The sequence below is a fragment of the Tenrec ecaudatus genome, chromosome 4 (genome assembly GCF_050624435.1).
Source record: "Tenrec ecaudatus isolate mTenEca1 chromosome 4, mTenEca1.hap1, whole genome shotgun sequence".
In the NCBI taxonomy this organism is placed as follows: domain Eukaryota; kingdom Metazoa; phylum Chordata; class Mammalia; order Afrosoricida; family Tenrecidae; genus Tenrec; species Tenrec ecaudatus.
Genome location: NC_134533.1, coordinates 125899582 through 125918582, shown reverse-complemented (window position 1 = coordinate 125918582; position 19001 = coordinate 125899582). Strand labels below are relative to the sequence as shown.

General features: G+C 38.5%; 1 protein-coding gene across 3 annotated transcripts in view; it reads right to left on the bottom strand.

Annotated features, from left to right (window-relative positions):
- AKAP10 (A-kinase anchoring protein 10) overlaps positions 1–19001 on the bottom strand; it is a 223565-nt gene that overhangs the window by 43049 nt on the left and 161515 nt on the right. For all 3 annotated transcript variants that reach the window (XM_075546762.1, XM_075546764.1, XM_075546763.1), the window contains one exon: positions 7740–7849. In XM_075546762.1, the coding sequence (XP_075402877.1) occupies positions 7740–7849 (110 nt within the window). The remainder of the gene's footprint in view (positions 1–7739; positions 7850–19001) is intronic.

The window sequence follows — 19001 nt, the reverse complement described above, 5'->3', positions numbered from 1 at the left end:
AAATAGGTGAAGGGAGATGTTGGACAGTGTACAAAATGACAAGATAATAATAATAATTTATAAGTTATCAAAGGTTCATGGGGGTGAGGTGGGGGCAGGGAGAGGAAAAATAAGGAGCTGATACCAAGGGCTCAAGTAGACAGCAAATGCTTTGAGAATGATGAGGGCAACAAATGTATAAATGTGCTTGACACAATGAATGTATGTACGGGTTGTGATAAGAGTTGTACGAACTCCCAATTAAAAAAAAAAGCCTGTCACCATTCTAAGAGGTAGCACATGAGCAAGAACCAATTTTACTTAAAGAAAGAGTTCAAACTGCACTGAGGCCATTAGCCTAAAACAAGATTCCAGGAATTGAAGGAATATCAATTGAAATGTCTCAACAAGTTGATAAAGCACTTTAAATACTAACTTGCCTCTGACAGGAACAATGGAAGATAGCTACTTAGCCAACTGAGTGGAAAATATCCATATCTGTAATCATTCCAACGAAAGGTGACTCAATAGAATGCTCAAATTATGGAACTATATCATTGATATCACATGTAAGTAAAATTTTGCTGAAGATCATCCACCAATGTTTGCAGCAGTACACTGACAAGGAGCTGCCAGAGATACCGGCCAGCTTGAGAAGATGTGGAAAAAGGAGCACAATTGCTGACTTCAGAAGGATCTTGGCCGGAGGCAGAGATTACCAAAAGGATGTGTCTGTTGTACTGGCAATGCTAAGCATTTGACTGTGAGGAACATGACCAACTAGAGACAACTGTGAGAACAGGGGAATTACAGAAGTTTCATTGTGATATGTGCAACCTGGAAGTTGTACAAATAAAACCAGGGCATATTGCATGGTTTAAAATAAGGAAAGGTGTGTGTCAGGGTTGTATCTTCTCACCCTATTTATTCAATTCGTATGCTGAGTAAGTCATCAGAGCAACTGGATTATATGAAGAACTCGGTATTAAGACTGGAGGAATGCTTATCAAAACCTGCAATATGTAGATGACACAACCTTGCTTGCTGAACGTGAAGAGGACTTGTACTTGCTGTTGATGATCAAGGATTGAAGTTTTCAGTGGAGATTACAGCTCAATGTAAAGAATGCCAAAATCCTCACAACTGGATCAATACGTCACAGTGATGGAGAGAAAAGGTTGAAGTTGTCAAGGATTTTATCTTGTTTGAATCCACAACCAATGCTCATGAGAGCAGAAGTCAAGTCAAATGATCCATTACATTTGATAAATCTATTGCACAAGATCTCTTTAAAGTGTTGAAAACAAGGATGTTACTCTGAGAACTAAGGCAAGCTTGACACAAACCATGGTCTTTTCAATGACCTCATGCATGTGAAAGCTGGACACTGAATCAGGAAGAAGAATGGACGTACTAGCATTATAGTGTTTGCAAAGAACATCAGAAATACCGCTGACTGCCAAAACAAACAAACAAATCTGTCTGGAAAATATACCTTCTTAGAGGTAACGATGGCAAGACTCCTCACCTGTACTGGACATGTGATCAGGAGACCAGTCCCTGGAGAAGGATATCATGCTTGGTAAAAGAGGGGCACCAAGGAGAAGAAAGTCCTCAACAAGGTAAACTAACAATAGCTGCACCAATGGACTCAAATATAAGGACTGTGAGGATGGAGCAGGATCACGAAGTATTTCCTTATCTTGTACGTAGGGTCACTATAAGTCAGAAGTGATTAGATGATACTTAACAAAAACAATACATTCAAGAGCAAGTTTCAGAGTCTCTTCAGATATCCACTTTGTGGGTGAAGGGAGACGTCAGACAGTGTAAGATATGACAAAATAATAATTTATAAATTATCAAGGGTTCATGAGGGAGGGGCAGCAGAAAGGGAGGGGGAAATGAGGAACTGATGCCAAGGGCATAAGTGGAGAGCAAATGTTTTGAGAATGATGAGAGCAATGAATGTACAAATGTACTTTACACAAATGATGTGTCATCCCCAAACTCGTGTTATTAGGTCATTAATGTTTAATGTGTCAAATCTATTCTTGATATCATCTCTAAATTCACTTGTTTCTTGAAAGAAATCCTTATTTATTTTAGTAACAAGGCTGATATTGCTGAACTGCAACACCAAGTGAGGGCTCTGATTGGGAAGAAATGAGCTCCTGAAACTTGGAATGAAGACATACGGGTAAATAAACAGGTAGATGGAGACGTTAGATCCCTAAAACCCATGCTATCAGTCCTGCCAACAGCAGAACCCCTCCCATATGAGACCACTTATATTTGTGTGCCAATCATTATTAGTAAAACCATTATACTTTTTTCCTACATTTAATGAAAACAACCCATCAGTGTCTGCTGACCTTTATTTTATTTCAGGGATAAATAAGAGGCTTTCCACTCCTCAAAAGAGTTACAGTCTTAGAACACAGGGGCAGTTCTCGTTACCATCATGGACTTTTCTGGGCATCTCCATACAGCCTTTCCTTGTATCACAGAACTGGTGTCACAGCAAGTCAAGTGTGGTCATGGGCCCATGCTGATTGAATTCATTGGTCTTACTGTCCTAAAGCATAAAGCTTGTTAGAAATATGAAATGACCTTCGAAAAACATAATTAGGATGCCCCTAAGTGGCAACAGCTTATAGGTTTGGGGCAATGTTCTCAAGAGGCTATATATGCTATAAACAAGCATCTAATAAGAAGTTACTGCAACAAAGCTAGGATTCAAAGGACCGGCAACAAAGGGGTGAAAATGAGAGTGGTACCACTCACAATTATCTTAGCGATCCACTTGTAAAAAAATTGTTTTCCTATTTCAAGGTCCTATGCTCTTCGGGTCTTGAAGTGTTTAGAGTCAAGGGAGGAATGTTAACAATTGGAGCTACACCACCAATTTCATTGAATTGAATGCCCCCAGCCAGTTTGGGCTCCTCATGTGTCTGGATCAACAAGCAAAGAATGAATTACATGGCATAACTGATCATGAATACCAAGGGACTTATATTACCATAAAAGTAAAACATATGCCTGAATTTCAGGACATTCTTTAGGATTCTCTTAGTATAATCATATCTTATGATTGAAGTCAACGACAAACTTGGTGTTAAATGTCACTGGGTTGGTTCTAATAGCAAATAAAACAGCGCCCAGTCTTAGACCATCCAAACAATTGTTCTTATATTTGATCCCATTGTTGCAGCTATTATGTTAATTCATATTGTTGAGGGCTTCCCTATTTTCCCTCCCTCTACGTTACCAAATAAGATGTCTTCTCCAGGGACTGGTCTTTCTTTACAACACGTTCAACATATTTGAGGTGAAGTCCCGCCATCCTGTCTCTAAGGAGCATTCTGGCTGTACTCGTTCCATAGCAGATTTGTTTGTTTTTTACAAAGTCTGTGGTACTTTCAATATTCTTTATCATCATGATAATTCAAATGCATTGATTCTTCTTCAGTCCTCCTTTTACTCCAACTTTCACATTCATATGGAGGCAATTGAAAATATCATAGCTTGGGTCAGGCACACCTTAGTCTTCAAAATGAAAGCTTTGCTTTTCAACACTTTAAAGAGGTCTTGTGCAGCAGAATTACCCAATGCAAAGCATCATTTTATCTCCTGACTACTGCTTCCATGAGCAATAATTGTGGATCCAAGCAAGACAAAATCCGTGACAGCGTCAATCTTTCCCATTATCATGATGTTACCCATTGGTCCAGTTGTGAGGATTTATTTTCTTTATATTGAGCTGAAAGCTGTAAGCCTTGATCTAAATCAGCAAGTATTTCAAGTTCTCCTCACTTTCAGCAAGCAAGGTTGTATCATCTGCCTATCATAGTTTACTAATAAGCTTTCCTCCAATAGAAACTGATAAACTTAAAATAACTCAATTCCATCAGAGTTGCTAATGGTCCATGCCTTCAGTAATGAAAGTCTGGTTCACCTACTAGGTAGAGAATCACAATGGACTGAGGTGTCTGCTGAAGGCACATGGAATACAGGATTGCTGCTATATCAAAACATTTGTGAATGCCAGCGAGGCCCGGGATTACTTGCACAAATGAGGACTATGATTGTTAGGAGTATTTTCTCCTTGTACATATGCATTAAATATTTGTTTTGCTCATATATAAAATGTAAATGGAGTTAGTGAATTTTTGGTTTTATGTGTATTAGTCTTATCATATTAGGCATAAGAACATATGTTAAGATTATATATGGTTTAAGGAGATGGACTAAGGTACCCAAATGATAAAGGGGAGAGAGTGATCATTAAGTTTTGTGTTAACTTGGCTGAGCCAGGATTCTCAGAGGTTTGACAGTAAAAACAAAATAATTTCGTCAGCAAGATGTTACTGGTGTCTCTGCTTTAAATATGTGTACTTGTTGTGGAAAGGCTTTCTAGATTTTAGTTGGGTCTGGATCATGCATTTGAGTCATCATATGACTGCTACTCTTTGAATACGAGCCAGCAGCTAGCCGTTACTGGGAGTTGTTAGGAGTCTGTCATCCCACTTGTCAACCATAGTCATTTCCCTTTGTAACTCAACACTTGAAGTCATGACTTGCTGATCTTGGGTTCATGAGCACCTGCATCTATGTGAGTTAGGAGAAGCCATCTGCCTGACTGACATCTGACCAATAATTCTGGAACTTGCCCACCTTAACTGGATGATTTAAACCACTCTATGTATATACCTACTTAAGCTTTACTGGTATTGCTTCTCTATATGGAAGTACCCACAAGACAGCACACAACTATTAACAGTTGGAGGTTCAAGGGTGAGGACCAACTTCCAAGTAGGGGGGTGGGGCGTAAATGACTACAATTCTTTTACGGATCCTAAGGGGAGAGTATGCCTGGCAATATGCACCTAATAAATCACATTGGGCCTGAGTTTCTGTACACCCTCTGGAGACCCAGGCAAAGTGCCATCGAGCACTGGGGCATTGAATCCTGAATCTTTAAGGCACAAAAAATGCTCCAAGGGAATACCAGAGGGATTTGCTGTGGAAATTCCACTAGATAAAATAGACTCAACCTGAAACAAAGCTGTAACCCGATGATTCAAAACTGAAATTCCACGGTGTGTGAAGAAGCAGACAACAGCTAAACCAAGAGTACTGAACTGTCGGCAGACAGATCAACATTGTTTTAGTACATCAATGATGTATTAAGATACGTATTATTCTGGCAGACCTGTGATTGACATTGTCAGAGAACATTATTGTAAATTTTGCCTGACAACTCCCATTGTTTGTGTAAATAAAGTCCAGCCATGCAAGCATTTATTCTACATAAGTGAAGAATTGAGGTATTGTGATGTGTAGTTAGCCTTTACTGGTCCAATCTCTACCTTTCAACAGTGTTTTAGAAATTAGTACCATGGGACAATCAATCACATTATTGATAGAAGACCTTTATGCACCAGGGAGACGAGCTATTAAGATTCTCTACCATAAATTAGCAAGGAAGTCTCACAGGGTAATGTAAGGCAGATGAAAGTCATAGATCCAAGAATGGATTTTGAGCTCACACTTAATCTAAGCTATAATCAATCTAAGGACAATTAGTTCTTAAAACATGGTCCTGCTTAATACTTGTCTACATGAAGGAAACACAGAAAATATGTGTGCTATTGCAAAGTGTGATGAAGAAACAGTGCCAAGCTATCAGATACAATAGCTTCTGGAGTCTTAAAGGCTTCTTTCCAAACAAGCAGCAATCTGAGTGAGATGTCAAGTCTGCATGCAAAAAGCACACCAGTATCCGTGACCAAGGATTGCAAATTAGATATTCCAAAGCTACAGGAGGGAATAATATCAGAGCTAAAATTGTGAGATTCTGGTTTCCAGAAGGCTATGGATGACAGTAGAAGCACAAAATACATTTGTGAGATGTGAGATCTACACAGGAAATATTAGTATCTGCTGATTTCCCCCTAATCCTAATTGAGGAATAAACTGGTACCAAATAGTGAGTATTGGAGAGATAACTATAGATCAAAATTTTAAACCTGACTTGAATGGCTAAAACCCTTTCACTTGATCTCCCTTCTGATATATTCTGGGCTAGATCTGGGTTTGGGGTTTATCTCTGATGTATCTTGTCATTGTGAATAGTCTTCTTGAATCTTTGTTATGTGTTTGTCTGTTTTTCAATACATGAAACCCAGGATTCATGAACCCAGAGAGAAAAGAACCAGCACAAGGGTTCCTGGGAGGTATGGCAGGGAAGGGTAGGAAAGGAGCTGATATCAAGGAATTCAAGAAAGAAGAAAAGATTTTGAAATCGATTGTGCTAACAATTGTACAATACCGCTTGATGTGAGTGAACTATGGAATCACATGATGTCTGGATTAGCTACCAATAAAATGGTTTGGGGGTGGGAAAAAAGTTGGAGGTTCAAGTATATCCATAGATCCCATGGAAGAAAAGACTGATGATCAACTTTAGAAAATACCAGCCATTGACAATTTTATGTAACTTAAGTATACTTTGATAGGCATGGGGTTGTGTGTCACCACAATCAACTTATTAGGAACTGGTACTATATGTCACGTAATAGTTTAGATGCTTTTCACAGAATATCTCACTGAATCATCACTAATAACCCAATGAATTTGTAGCAGTGCCATTTTATATGTGAAAGGTGAAACACAAAGAGGGTGTTGTGGTAGTTATATAATTTCATGACTAGAAGTTATATAAACATGCAGGGGTGGTATTCAACCTGTCAATCAGCTCACAGCCTGACGGTGCCTCCTGTGGGCATGGCCTTCTCATAAAGAAGGTCCACAAAACCTCCCCTCTCTCTCTCTCGGAGACTTCACCTACCTGCTGGAAAGCCACTCTGAGAGCTGCTAAAACCACTGCCTTTACACCCTCACAACTTTGCACCTACCTACCTGTGATTTTCCTGCGTTCTGCAACCTTGCATGTGGCTATGTGAGTCTGAAGAGGGACTTATGGGCCAGTATTGGACTTATGGACTTGAGTTGGACTGGGCTTGGCTATTTACTTGAGATATAATTACTTCTTGATATAAAGCTCTTTATTAAACAAATATATGACTGTCACTGGATTTACTCCTCAAGTCAATAGTTATATATTAGGATGCTGTAGTAGTTACACAATTTCATGTCAACTTGATAAATAGAGTGAAGGAGTGGAGTTTAACCTGTCAATCAGGACACAGCCTGACGATGCCTCCTGGTGGGCATGACCTTCTCATAAAGAATCTGGGAACTTCCTCCCTTTCTTCCTCGAGGAGGGTTATATTCTCTCTCCGCTTCACTTTCATGTAGAGCAGACACTCAGAAAGCTGGAGGGGCCATGTGGAGGCCCATGACAGTGTTGAGATGCTTCCACTGCCACTCGATCAATAAGACCTTCTACCCACTGGCCTGTGATCTTTCTACATGTGGCATCATTACATGTGCTGTGTGAGTCAAGAGGAATTTATGGACTAGTATCGGATATAAGGACTACTATTTGACAGGGACTTGATATGGACTGGGTTAGGATGTTTTATTGATGCATAATTACTTCTCGATACAAAGTTCTCTCTATATGTGAGTATCAATGGATTTGTTTCTTTAGTCAACCTAGTCTAACACAGAGGCTTAAAAAAGTTTGTGGAAAATACCATTATCTTTTTTTCCCATGAATTTTGGAAGACCCTTTTGAAAATGATGCAAAAGTCTCTAGACCTGCAAAAATTCTATAAATAAAGCAAACTTACCCTGCGTATGTTCGTTGATATAAAGATTCTGGATCAAGACTTGCAGCATCCACAATTATTGCTTCATCAAAATTTTTCAGAATTTTAACACTGGTTTTTTTCAAACTGGACTATAAAAGAAATTATAAATATTAAAAGTACTATTTAGGAAATAAATCAGTCTGGGTTTGAAATGTATCCATATAAGCCCTTAATATTCTAATATCTAATTTCACTCAACCCTAATACTACCAAGCTATTTAATAACAATGATTCTATAATGTAACCTCAAAATATAACTAGGAAGAAAGTATATTAAATGTGTAATATATACATTTGAAAGTCCTATCTGTTTATTTCCTTAATAAGTTTAACAAAAGGTACTGCATTCACAGACATTATGTTGCTAGGTATGCAAAAGTTCTACTAATCAAGAGCTATATATATTGATTAATAATTATACAGCTCACATTTTACAGGAAAAATAGGAAAATTTTTGCTTATCAGTAATGCCCCAGCCAATTTACCAAATTCAAATAACCTTTCCAAAATGACCAGCTAGATAAATGTACTAAGTTCTCTTTGGCATCTCACTCCCTCTTCCCACACCCATAAAGAACACAGGTCAGAATTAATATTTTTATAAAATAAGGAGCCAAAAATTGACATAGAAATTCTGTTAAAACTTCAATTACAGACACATAAATACTTCCTAAAAATGATTTATATACAAAATTGCTCACTGGAGTATTTTCTGTAACTGTAAAATTTAGGAGGATGCTTAATGCCCAATGACTAACATATATTAAATATATAAATAACTTAAAAGTCATAGATTACTCTGTAGGTAGGAAAATAAGCGAGGGTTCTCTTTAAAATGGAAAAAAAATGGATAATCTTCAAAACATATTGTTAAGTCAAAAAAATGCACCAGCTAATTGAGGGAATAATCACCAACTAATTGATTGTGGCTATTATCACTCAGATACCCAAACCAGATGAAGACATTATAGATAAAAAGACTACAGACTAATAGCATTCATGAATATAGATCCATGAATTCTACCTAAATACAGCAGTATATAAAAAAAGATTAAGAATTGAATTATGTCATCTCTAAATGCAAAATGTCTTCAAATCATTTATGGAAAAATTCTATTATCTTTAAATTCTATTTGTCCATGGCCATGTTTTGTCTTTTTAACAGCTTTATTGGGGCATAATCTATATGTTATACAAATCAATAGTTCAATCATATCAAGAATTGTGCAATTATTATACTCATTGTTATTAGTGTCCCATTTGCTCACAACCTCCTCTGCCATAGTACTAAGAAACCATTAATCAAGTTATTGTCCCTATAGACTCAACCATCCCAATTTCCTATAATGAATCCAAATAGCTTTACAACTATAACAAAATAAAATTTAAAATAGGTCAATCTTAAATGTGTTAAACTTTTACATAACTACATCTGCCAAAATCCACTTCCCAATGCACTCAGCATAACAAGGCTAGGGTATCTTCAGAGAGGGCTCACTGGAGGCTTAAGTCACATGTACTTTCCCAATTTTTTATCTGAAACAACTTTTAAATGGGGTCAAAAGGGAGAGCCAGTGAGATATTACATTTTAACTTAAGTATATCTACTATAATTGTCTCTAGAGTGCTCGCTGTCTGACAACAAGGCTATTCACGTGCCTGTAATAACTCAGAGGGTATTCTTCGGTGGCTTAATCTAGGTGCGAACCTTGCGAATGGATTTTGGGTTCCACTGTCACCCACAGTCTTCTGCAAGCTGGGCATTCACAATTTAAGCTGTGATACCAAGCCCTAGTCTGGATTTGAATTATATTACTGATGTGCTTCTTCCATGTGGACTTAGCTTTTCCATATGGATTTACACGGTTGTTTGTTTGCAGAGAAGTCTTTAAGACCCGAGATGCTATTCTGTCTGATAGCTGAGCAAGAGCTGGTTTCTTTCTTCCTTTCATTTTTTGCATTTATGTTTTTGTTTTCTAAAATCATTTTATTGAGGGCTCTTAGAGCTCTTATAACATTCTACATCAATTATATCAAGCATATTTGTACATATGTTACCATCATCATTTTCCAAATATTTACTTTCTATTTGAGCCATTGGTATCGGTTCCTATTCTTTCCCCTCCCTCCTCCCCCCACCCTACCCCTTCCACCCTCTTGACCCTTTGATAAATTATAAATTATTATTATTTTCATATCTTACACCAACCAATGTCTGCCTTCACCCACATTCTGTGGTTCATCCCCCTGGCTGGGGGTGGGGGTGGGGTGTTATGTGTCAATCACTGTGATTGGTTCCCCCATTCTCCCCCACCTGCTCCCTACCCTCCTGGTAGCGCTACTCCCCATTTCTATTATTGAAGGGTTTATCTGACCTGGATTCCGTGTGTCGTGAGCTCTTGTCTGTACCAGTGTACATGCTCATGTCTGCCCAGAACTGAAAGGCAGGACTGGAGTCATGATAGCGGGTAGTGAAGAAGTCTCAAAAACCAGGGGAATATTGGGTGTTTCATCAGTGCTATACTGTGCTCTGGTTGACTCATCCCTTCCTTATAAGGTGATGTCCTTCTGTGAGGAAATGTCCTACAGAAGGGTTTTGGGTCTCTACTCTGAGACCCCTTGTTCTCAACCTCCCGAGGAAGGGGGCAAAAGACCTGAATAGAAGTTTCACTAGGAAGAAGACCCGAATGGCCAATAAGCATATGAGAAAATGTTCCTGATCATTAGCCAGCAGAGAAATGCAAATTAAAACAACTATGAGATACTACCTAACACTCTTGAGGACAGCCCAAATAAGAACATCAGAAACTAACAAATGCTGCAGGGGATGTGGCGAAATAGAAACTCTCCTCCATTACCGGTGGTCGTGTAGATATGTACAGCCACTGTGGAAAGCCATCTGGTGACATTTAAAGCAAATGGAAATTGAGTTACCTTACAACCCAGCCATCCCTCTACTGGGAATACACGCAAAAGAAGTAAGAAATAGACCATGGCTAGTCATCTGTGTTCCAATGTTTATTGTGGCACAACTCACAGTCACAAATAATTGGAAACAACCTAATGTTCTAGCACTAGACAAGTGGATTAGAAAACTCTGGCACATACCCACAACGGAGTACTACACATCACTGAAAAGTGGTAATGATCACATAAAGCAATTACAAAAGGACAAGTACAACATGATTGCACTGAGGTAAGGATCATCAGCACAGTAGGTATAGAAGAAAAGCCACTTAACTCACTAGCTTACATTTTACAGGTTGAGGTATAGGCAATCAATCCGGGGACAGAACAAACCCAAGGATGGACATGTCATTCCAACACAAAGAAGGGAAAATGGGGGCGGGGGGGGGGAAGAGGGAGACAATGACACTGGGGGAGTAGGACACTAATCCACCCAGGGTGGTGGTGGTATTGTTCATGTCTCCACAGAAATGGGAATGTGAGTGCAGACCCCACCATAGTATGCCAAAACCTTGAGGGCAATGTAACCACATGAAACAACTCATGAACAGAGAGGTTTACAGGGCTGGCCCCAATCAGAGGCAAACTGAACCCCTACTCCTCACCCTCAATGCCTAGAAGTGTGTGTTCCAGAAGACATCACTAAACCTACAGGTGGGGGAGAGTGGTTGGTCTGTCAAGCCCACATGAAAGCAAACTGAGAAGGAGAAAGAGTGAAGGACTAGACCCCATACTGGCACACCAATCTGTATGTCCCTGCAGGGAGCTGCTAAGGCACAGAGAGGATGTAGGGCCGACAACAGCTCGAGACGTGATATCCCCACGTTGACACATACAATGATAGAGGGCAATACTGGGGGCACATGGTGGGGAGTGAGTCTGATCTGACCATCCTCACAGTGCGATGAACCAAGAAGGGAACATAACAGATCAGCCACGGGAGCAAAGCCAAGCCACAACCCCCCCTAGGAGTTCCCAAAATATACTTCGGGCTAGGAGGGTAGTTCCCAGCCCCCAGGACTGGTGGGGAGATAGTCTCGGAAAGGTTAGCAGACAGACTTGGAATTATGTATGCTTTTTCAGGGTTTGTTTTATTTTTTGCTAGTTTCCCCCCCTTTTTATTCAATCTTTTATTTTCTTTCTGTTTGTTCTCTGTCATTGTTGTTTTACCTTCCTATATAAGATATGCATGGGAAGCAAGCCCAAGGAGAAAGCAAAGGGAACAACAGTTCTGGAAGGACTTGAGGGAAGGAGCAAGCAGGCGAAGAGAGTGGTGAGGAAACAACAACAAAGACACGAGAACAACTAGGGAATTAAAATCACCAACGAGGAGGATGTCAAGAGCCTGGTGGTCTTGGAGCAACAGCAGTCTAGCTGAGAAGAATTACTAAGAGGCAAAAGAAGGGGGAGCGTGATGGTGGGGCAAGAGGAAGGTAAAAGGAAACAAGAAAGATCTAGTAAGCAAAGCTATGGATAGAGGTATAAATATAAGTATACACATATAAATATATTAATTTATAAAAATTGAGGTACTGACCTATGTACATATATTTATAAGGCAAAACAATTGAGGAAGTGGATGGACTTTGGTCCTCTGTTCAAACATTTGTTTCTTCACCACACTTTTCAATAGCACCCCAATCTTTAGTGATCTCTTCATGATGGTGGGTATCAAGCAGGGCCATGTCATCAAGAACTAACTGTTCTTAGAGTAGGCTAAAATCTAGTGGGAGCCCAAAGTCCCATGGGTCTTTCAAAAGTTCCCTGTATATGAATGGGGTTTCATACAAGTAAATACATCCAGGTGCTCAGGCATGAGGTTGCATACAAGTGTGTACGAACAAGCAAGCGCATGCATATATGTACACAGAAACGAGAGTTAAGTAAAAACGTATTGTTAATAAGATTCCAATTCGTGCATGCACAGGCGTATTCCAAACAAAATTAATTCAAATGCCTCTGCTATCAGTGGAGGGATGACAATAAATTTCATCAATAACATATTTGTCTCAATCTCATAAAGGTGCGATCCAAAAACAGGATACTACTTCTTGTAATCATGGGGAAAAAATCATGAAGTCGGGGGTATTACCAGTTTTGTAACAAAACATGAGTGGACACTTTCCCAAATCACTAAAATTTTGCAACATGTTTATGGAAATGCTGGCCCACATTGAACAGTAGTTTTTCGGTGGATCAGGGGGACTTCAAAGATGATTCAAAGAAAATGTGGCTAAAGTTTAGAAACTGGTGGAAAAAGAACTTTTTACTGTGATAGCTAGTAAAGGTGGGATGTCACATAATTTGGCATTTTCAAATTTAAAGAAACATGTGGCCTCCGCAACTTCGGCCTCAGTGGATGCCAAAGCAAATGAAGATGCTTTGAATGAACAATTTGTAATCAAGGAAAATTCTTGGATTTATCAATATGATCCAGATCCAATATTTTTCTCCAGAGAGCGAGGTTGAAAACAGTGGCTTCTGAAGGGATCTACTTAGGCCAATTAAATTCGCCAAAGAGAGGTCAGCTAAAAAGTTTATGCTATTGTATGGATTCCAAAGGAGTCATGATCTACTAGTTACATAATCTGGTGTCAACTTGCAAACGAGTGGAGTCTAGTCTGTCAATCAGGTCACCGTTTGATGACATCATTTGGAGGCACCACAGGGATAAATAGCTCAATGGAGGCCCAATACACACAGACCCTGCTTTGTCTTCCTGCTGACAAGACAGATGGAGCTACGCTAATAGAACCAGAGCCCTGGAGCTGGAGGAGCCATGTGGAGACCCACAACAGTGCTGAGATCTTTTTACAGTTGCCACTGGATCTACAAGACTTTCCACTCACTAGCTTGTGATTGTCTGTATTCAGTATTATTGCATGGCTGTGTGAGTCAAAAGAGGAATTTATGGACTAGTATTGGACATATGGGCTAATATTGGACTTATGGACTTGATCTGGAATAGACTAAGATGTTTCTCAATATGGGATGTTTCTCAACTGGGATGTTTCTCACTCTTTATATAGAGCTCTTTCTTAGACACGCGTGAGTGTTCATTGATTTGTTTTTCTAGTCTACCCAGATTAACACATGGTTATTTTTCACAGATTTTCTTAAAGGACACAGGAGTCAAGGGGACTTACTAAAAAGAAGTTTAAAGAAAATGCAGAACTACTTCAGTGAGAAAAAGACCAGGAAAGTTGCACCAAGAAATTTCACCTACCGCTTTTTCATGGGTAGTAATGGCTCTCCTGGAATTTTGTTTATCTCATTCAGTCTACAGTCCTGATCTTACTCCTTTAAATTTCTTTTAGCTCCCCAAACTCCACTGCAAAGTAACATGTTTGATAAAACTACCTGTGGTGGTTACATAATTTCATGTGGAATTTAGCCTTTCAATCAGGTCACAACCTGATAGTGCCTACTTGTGGGTGTGGCCTTCTCATAGAGGGTCCTGGAAACTTCAAGTTCTCTCTCTCTGGGCCTTCATCTTACTGCTGGTGAGCCACTCTGAGAGCTGCCAGAGTCACTGCCATTAGATCCACACAATTTTTCACACACCAACCTGTGATATTCCTGCATTCCACATAATAGCTGGGGCTGCGTGAGTCTGAAGAGAGATTTATGGACTAGTAATAGACTTATGGACCTGAGTTAGACTGGGCTGGGATATATATGTATGTGTATGGTTGGCATATATGTGTGCCATTGGATTTGATGTATGGTTGGCATATATGTTTTCTTGATGTATGGTTGGCATATATATGTGTCATTGAATTTGTTTCTCTAGTTTGCCTGACCTAACACAATATCCTTTTGATGTGGTATAAACTGAACAGTGTAGAGTTATTTGGGAAAAGATTAGAGATGGAAACAACAACTCCAGAAGTGTGAAGACCTACATGGAGTATCTGTGAACAAACAGTAACTTCACATTCTTATGTTTTTGTTTTTAATTTTGTAGCAATACTTTAAAATTGGCATTAGATTCATACACTCAATGCCAGAGATCCAAAATTCACAAACAAACACAAACAAAAGAGCAAAATAGATCTATAATGAGATTTATAATATGCAAATTTTGATGATGGACAAAAAGAAAAATCAACAAAGATGCAAAAGAACCAGGAAGCAGAAGAAACAGTTACTCACATATATCTTCAAAAAGTTTGTGGGAAAATTCCATTATCTTGTATTCAATCATTCTATGAACTTTTTCAAGACCCATGTAAATAAACCATATTATGCAACAAAAAAACAAAATATATTCTTCTTAATTCACATGCAACATTCTCTAGAACAGATTATACTTTAGGCCACAAGACCTCTGGCAGCAAGGAAAAGAAAGAAAGGTATCCAAACTGGAAAGGAAGAAGTGAAATCACTTTTATTCACAGATAACACAGATCCTAAACACAGAAAATCCCAGAGATTTTGCAAGAATACTATTAGATTTAATAGAAAGGTTCAACAAGGTGACAGGGCAGAAGGTCAACAATCAAAATTACTTGGTTTCTTTTATACCAGTGGTTCTCAACCTGTGGGTCGCAACCCCTTGGGGGTAAAATGGCCCTTTTACAGGGGTCACCCAATTCATAACAGTAGCAAAATTACAATTATGACATAGCAATGAAAATAATTTTATGGTTGGGGGGGTCACAATTAACATGAGGGACTTTATAAAGGGTCACAGCATTAGGAAGGTTGAGAAGCAGTGTTTTACACTAACACGGAAAACTCTGAGAAAGAATCAATAAAACAACTCCATTTACAATATTGTAAGCCCCACCCCACCACTAGCCAAGGGAAAAAAATGCCCCAGAATAGATCTAACCAGAGATATAAAAGACCTATACAATAATAATAAATTAATAATATAAAAATATAATAACAATAAAAAGAATCAAGCATTACTGCAAACCAAGAGATATACAAAAATGGGAAAATATTCCATCCTTATAGAATGGAAGACTTAAAAATATGAAATTGTCAATACACACAAAGCAATCCATAGAAGTAATGCAATCCAACAATATCCTGTATTAAAATGGAAAAACATGTCACCAACTTCACATGCACAGAAAGGGGTCCCAAATAGACAAAGTTATATTAAAGAAGAACAATAAATGAGTAGACTTTGCATTCCATGATGTCAAATATAATATACAGTTATAGTAATCAAAATAGCTTGGTACTGGGTCAATGACAGCCACCACAGATCAACGAAAAAGAACTGAGAATCAAAAGGAAACCCATCCAGCTATGGGATGCTGATTTTTTACAAGTTGTTTATGACCATTTGGTGAGAGAAGAAATAGTTTCTTCCATAAAAAGTACTGGTAAGAAATCTATTTTACGGAAAAATTATTCAAGAGCCGTATCTAACATAAAAACCAAGTAAAAAATGGATGAAAGGCATAAGTATGAAAGCTGAAAATATAAAGTTCTTGTGATAGGCAGGAAGCTCAGGTGAAGAGAAATTGTTCCCCAGAGGAAACCACCAATCAGCAAGGAACAGCAAGCCAAGCGAAGGAGGAAAAGGGCATACACTAGAAGCCTACCGCAAAATAAATGTGCAGGAAGAACCAGTTACATCACATGTCACACACTGACTCAAAGCCCAAACATACGTGGTAGGTACCAGTTAAGTTACACCTTCTAAGTACCCACCAACACACAACCACACTTTTGAGGGATGGTGTGAATAGACTAGCAGGGGAGAAAGGGCAATATAAAGCAAGCAACAAGACGAGTTGACCTTTTTCTACCCTCCTTCATTGGAAAGACAGCCAGTTCTCATCTGTGCGAATGTACAATCAGAAAGTTTACTTTCACTAACAGGAGCTTACTTTTACTCATTTTGGTGCTTCTGCCATGAATTCTTTCCATGCAGAGAAGCAAAACCTGAGCAAAAATTTTCTAATACCCAAAAAGTATGGTATTAATTTTTCTCATTAATGAATTATGAAACAGAACTGCAGATGCATGCACAATAAAAGATAAATTAGGTAACTAAGACCTAAAAATTAAGTATATAAGCTGGCCACGAAATTTTAGAAAACAACTAAACAACACATTAAATCAACTTTGTTGTTTAGAACCTACAGGCTAGAGGGAGAAAAAATCATTGGGAATGATATACCTGTGTGATATTTAAGTTTATTGTATCAACCTGGCCAATAAGAACATGTGGGATTAAACAGGTCACAGTTTGATTGGATGGCAAAAAGATAAATGGCTCTGCAAGGCCTGCCTCCCTCTCTCTTGTTCTCTGGTGATGGCAGCAGAGTGCTGCTTTAGCTAGTTCTCTGTCTCAACCTGAAAGCTACACGACATGTGGGCCGAGCCAACCTGTGGCTGTGTAGCTAGAACTTGAGGCTCCTTCCATACCTGTTTCACTAAACTGGTGCATACACTGCTCAAGCTTGAGGCTGGTGGATCTTGTCACCTTGTGTTGCTGTAGTTTGATATCGCATGGGGTCTGAATCTGTAAGCTCCCAAGGTGCTGACTGTTGCTGACCCACCCTGCTGTTTGCTGCCTGTAGGCAGACTCTCCCTGTCTTGCCTGAGGGAAGACTCCCCTGTCTGCTTTGTTGACCTTGGACCTGGCAGTCCATGAGCATCAAAGGACTTCAGTATATTAACTGTTCCACAGAAGTGAGTTAACTGTGGTGTGGACTAAATGGCTATTATATTCCTTGCTGTATACATCAATCAATCTATCTATCTATCTATCTATCTATCTATCTATCTATCTATCTATCTATCTATCTCTTCAAAAGTCTCCTGGTTTTGTTTCTCTAGAGAACCCTGCTTAACACAAGCTGATACAGTTATAATCTCAACAATACATAGAAAACTTCAACTAAACATCAAAAGACAATTTAAAACTGACTAGAGGAAATGAATAGACACGTGACCAACAAGGACATTCAAGTAGCCAACTAACAAATAAAAAGATGCCTGTCACTACTAGCCATTAGAAAGATAAAAATCAAAACAACAACATCTATCATTTCAACTCTACAAAAAAATGTAAACAGTCAAAAAACCAACAGAATAGTCAAGAGAAACCAACAAGTACTGGTGAGGTTGTGGGGAGATTAGAGTGATTTTTCCACGGCTGGTAGGAGTGTAAAATGGGATAGCCAACGTAGAAAACAGTATGATGCTTCCACAAGAAATCTAGTAATGTTGGTTGAAGCTTTATTCATAATAGCAAAAAGATATAAACAGCCTTAGTGCTCATCAATGGATGGATGAATAAATAAAATGATATATACACACAATATGGTTAAGACATATATACACATATACATACAATGCAGTACCACACAGCTATAAAGAATAATGATGAGTTTACCAAACATAATAGATGAAACTAGAGGGCATTTAGCTCAGTGAAGTAAATCAAGCACAAAAAAACATATAATGCTATTTAAAAAATAATGCAAAAATAGGTGTGTAGGTATGCATAAGTGTTCTTTGTTGGGTCTAGGGTATAAGAGGCAGAGGAATGGGAAATCACTTTCTAGATCGGGGTCGGAAAACTTTTAAGACAGAAGAATCAATCCTGTCTCTCACACAATTTAAAAATTATTCTGGAGGCATAAATATATATTTATAAACAAATGAAATCACCATTATCTTAATAATAGCTTTTAAATTTTTTATAATTGAAACTATGAAACATATGTTATTATCACATGAGACATGTACCAAAAGAGTCATATATGGCTCTCAAGCTGCAGTTTGCCAACCCCTGCTCTAGACATGTCTATGTCTTGTTAGTTTAGGGAATGAGCAAGGAAACACATAATGGTGGTAAACTTAACACAATTTAACCTGTAATAAGGGATGTTGTTTGTAAACATTATAGCATACAATCTGGCAGTAACAACCCCAAAATTACGAGTGGTTACACTGATAGTAACAACCCCCAAATTATGAGTGGTTATACTGGTAGGTACATATGTATAGGAAGGTTTAAATGTATTCATATGTGCTCACATATAGATGTAACTGTAGGTATAGACACCCTGGTGGTAGTGGTTATACCTTGGAATGCTAATCACAAGGTCAGCAGTTCAAAACTACCAGTGGGTCATAAGGAGAAAGACCAGACTTTCTATTCCTATAAAGAATTATACTCTTATAAACTCACAGAGTAGTTCTGCCCTTATATTGTCCTTATTCTTTCAGAACTGTATATAGTCTTGGCACACTTAAAAATCAATTGACAATAGATGTATGTTTATTTCTGTATTTTCA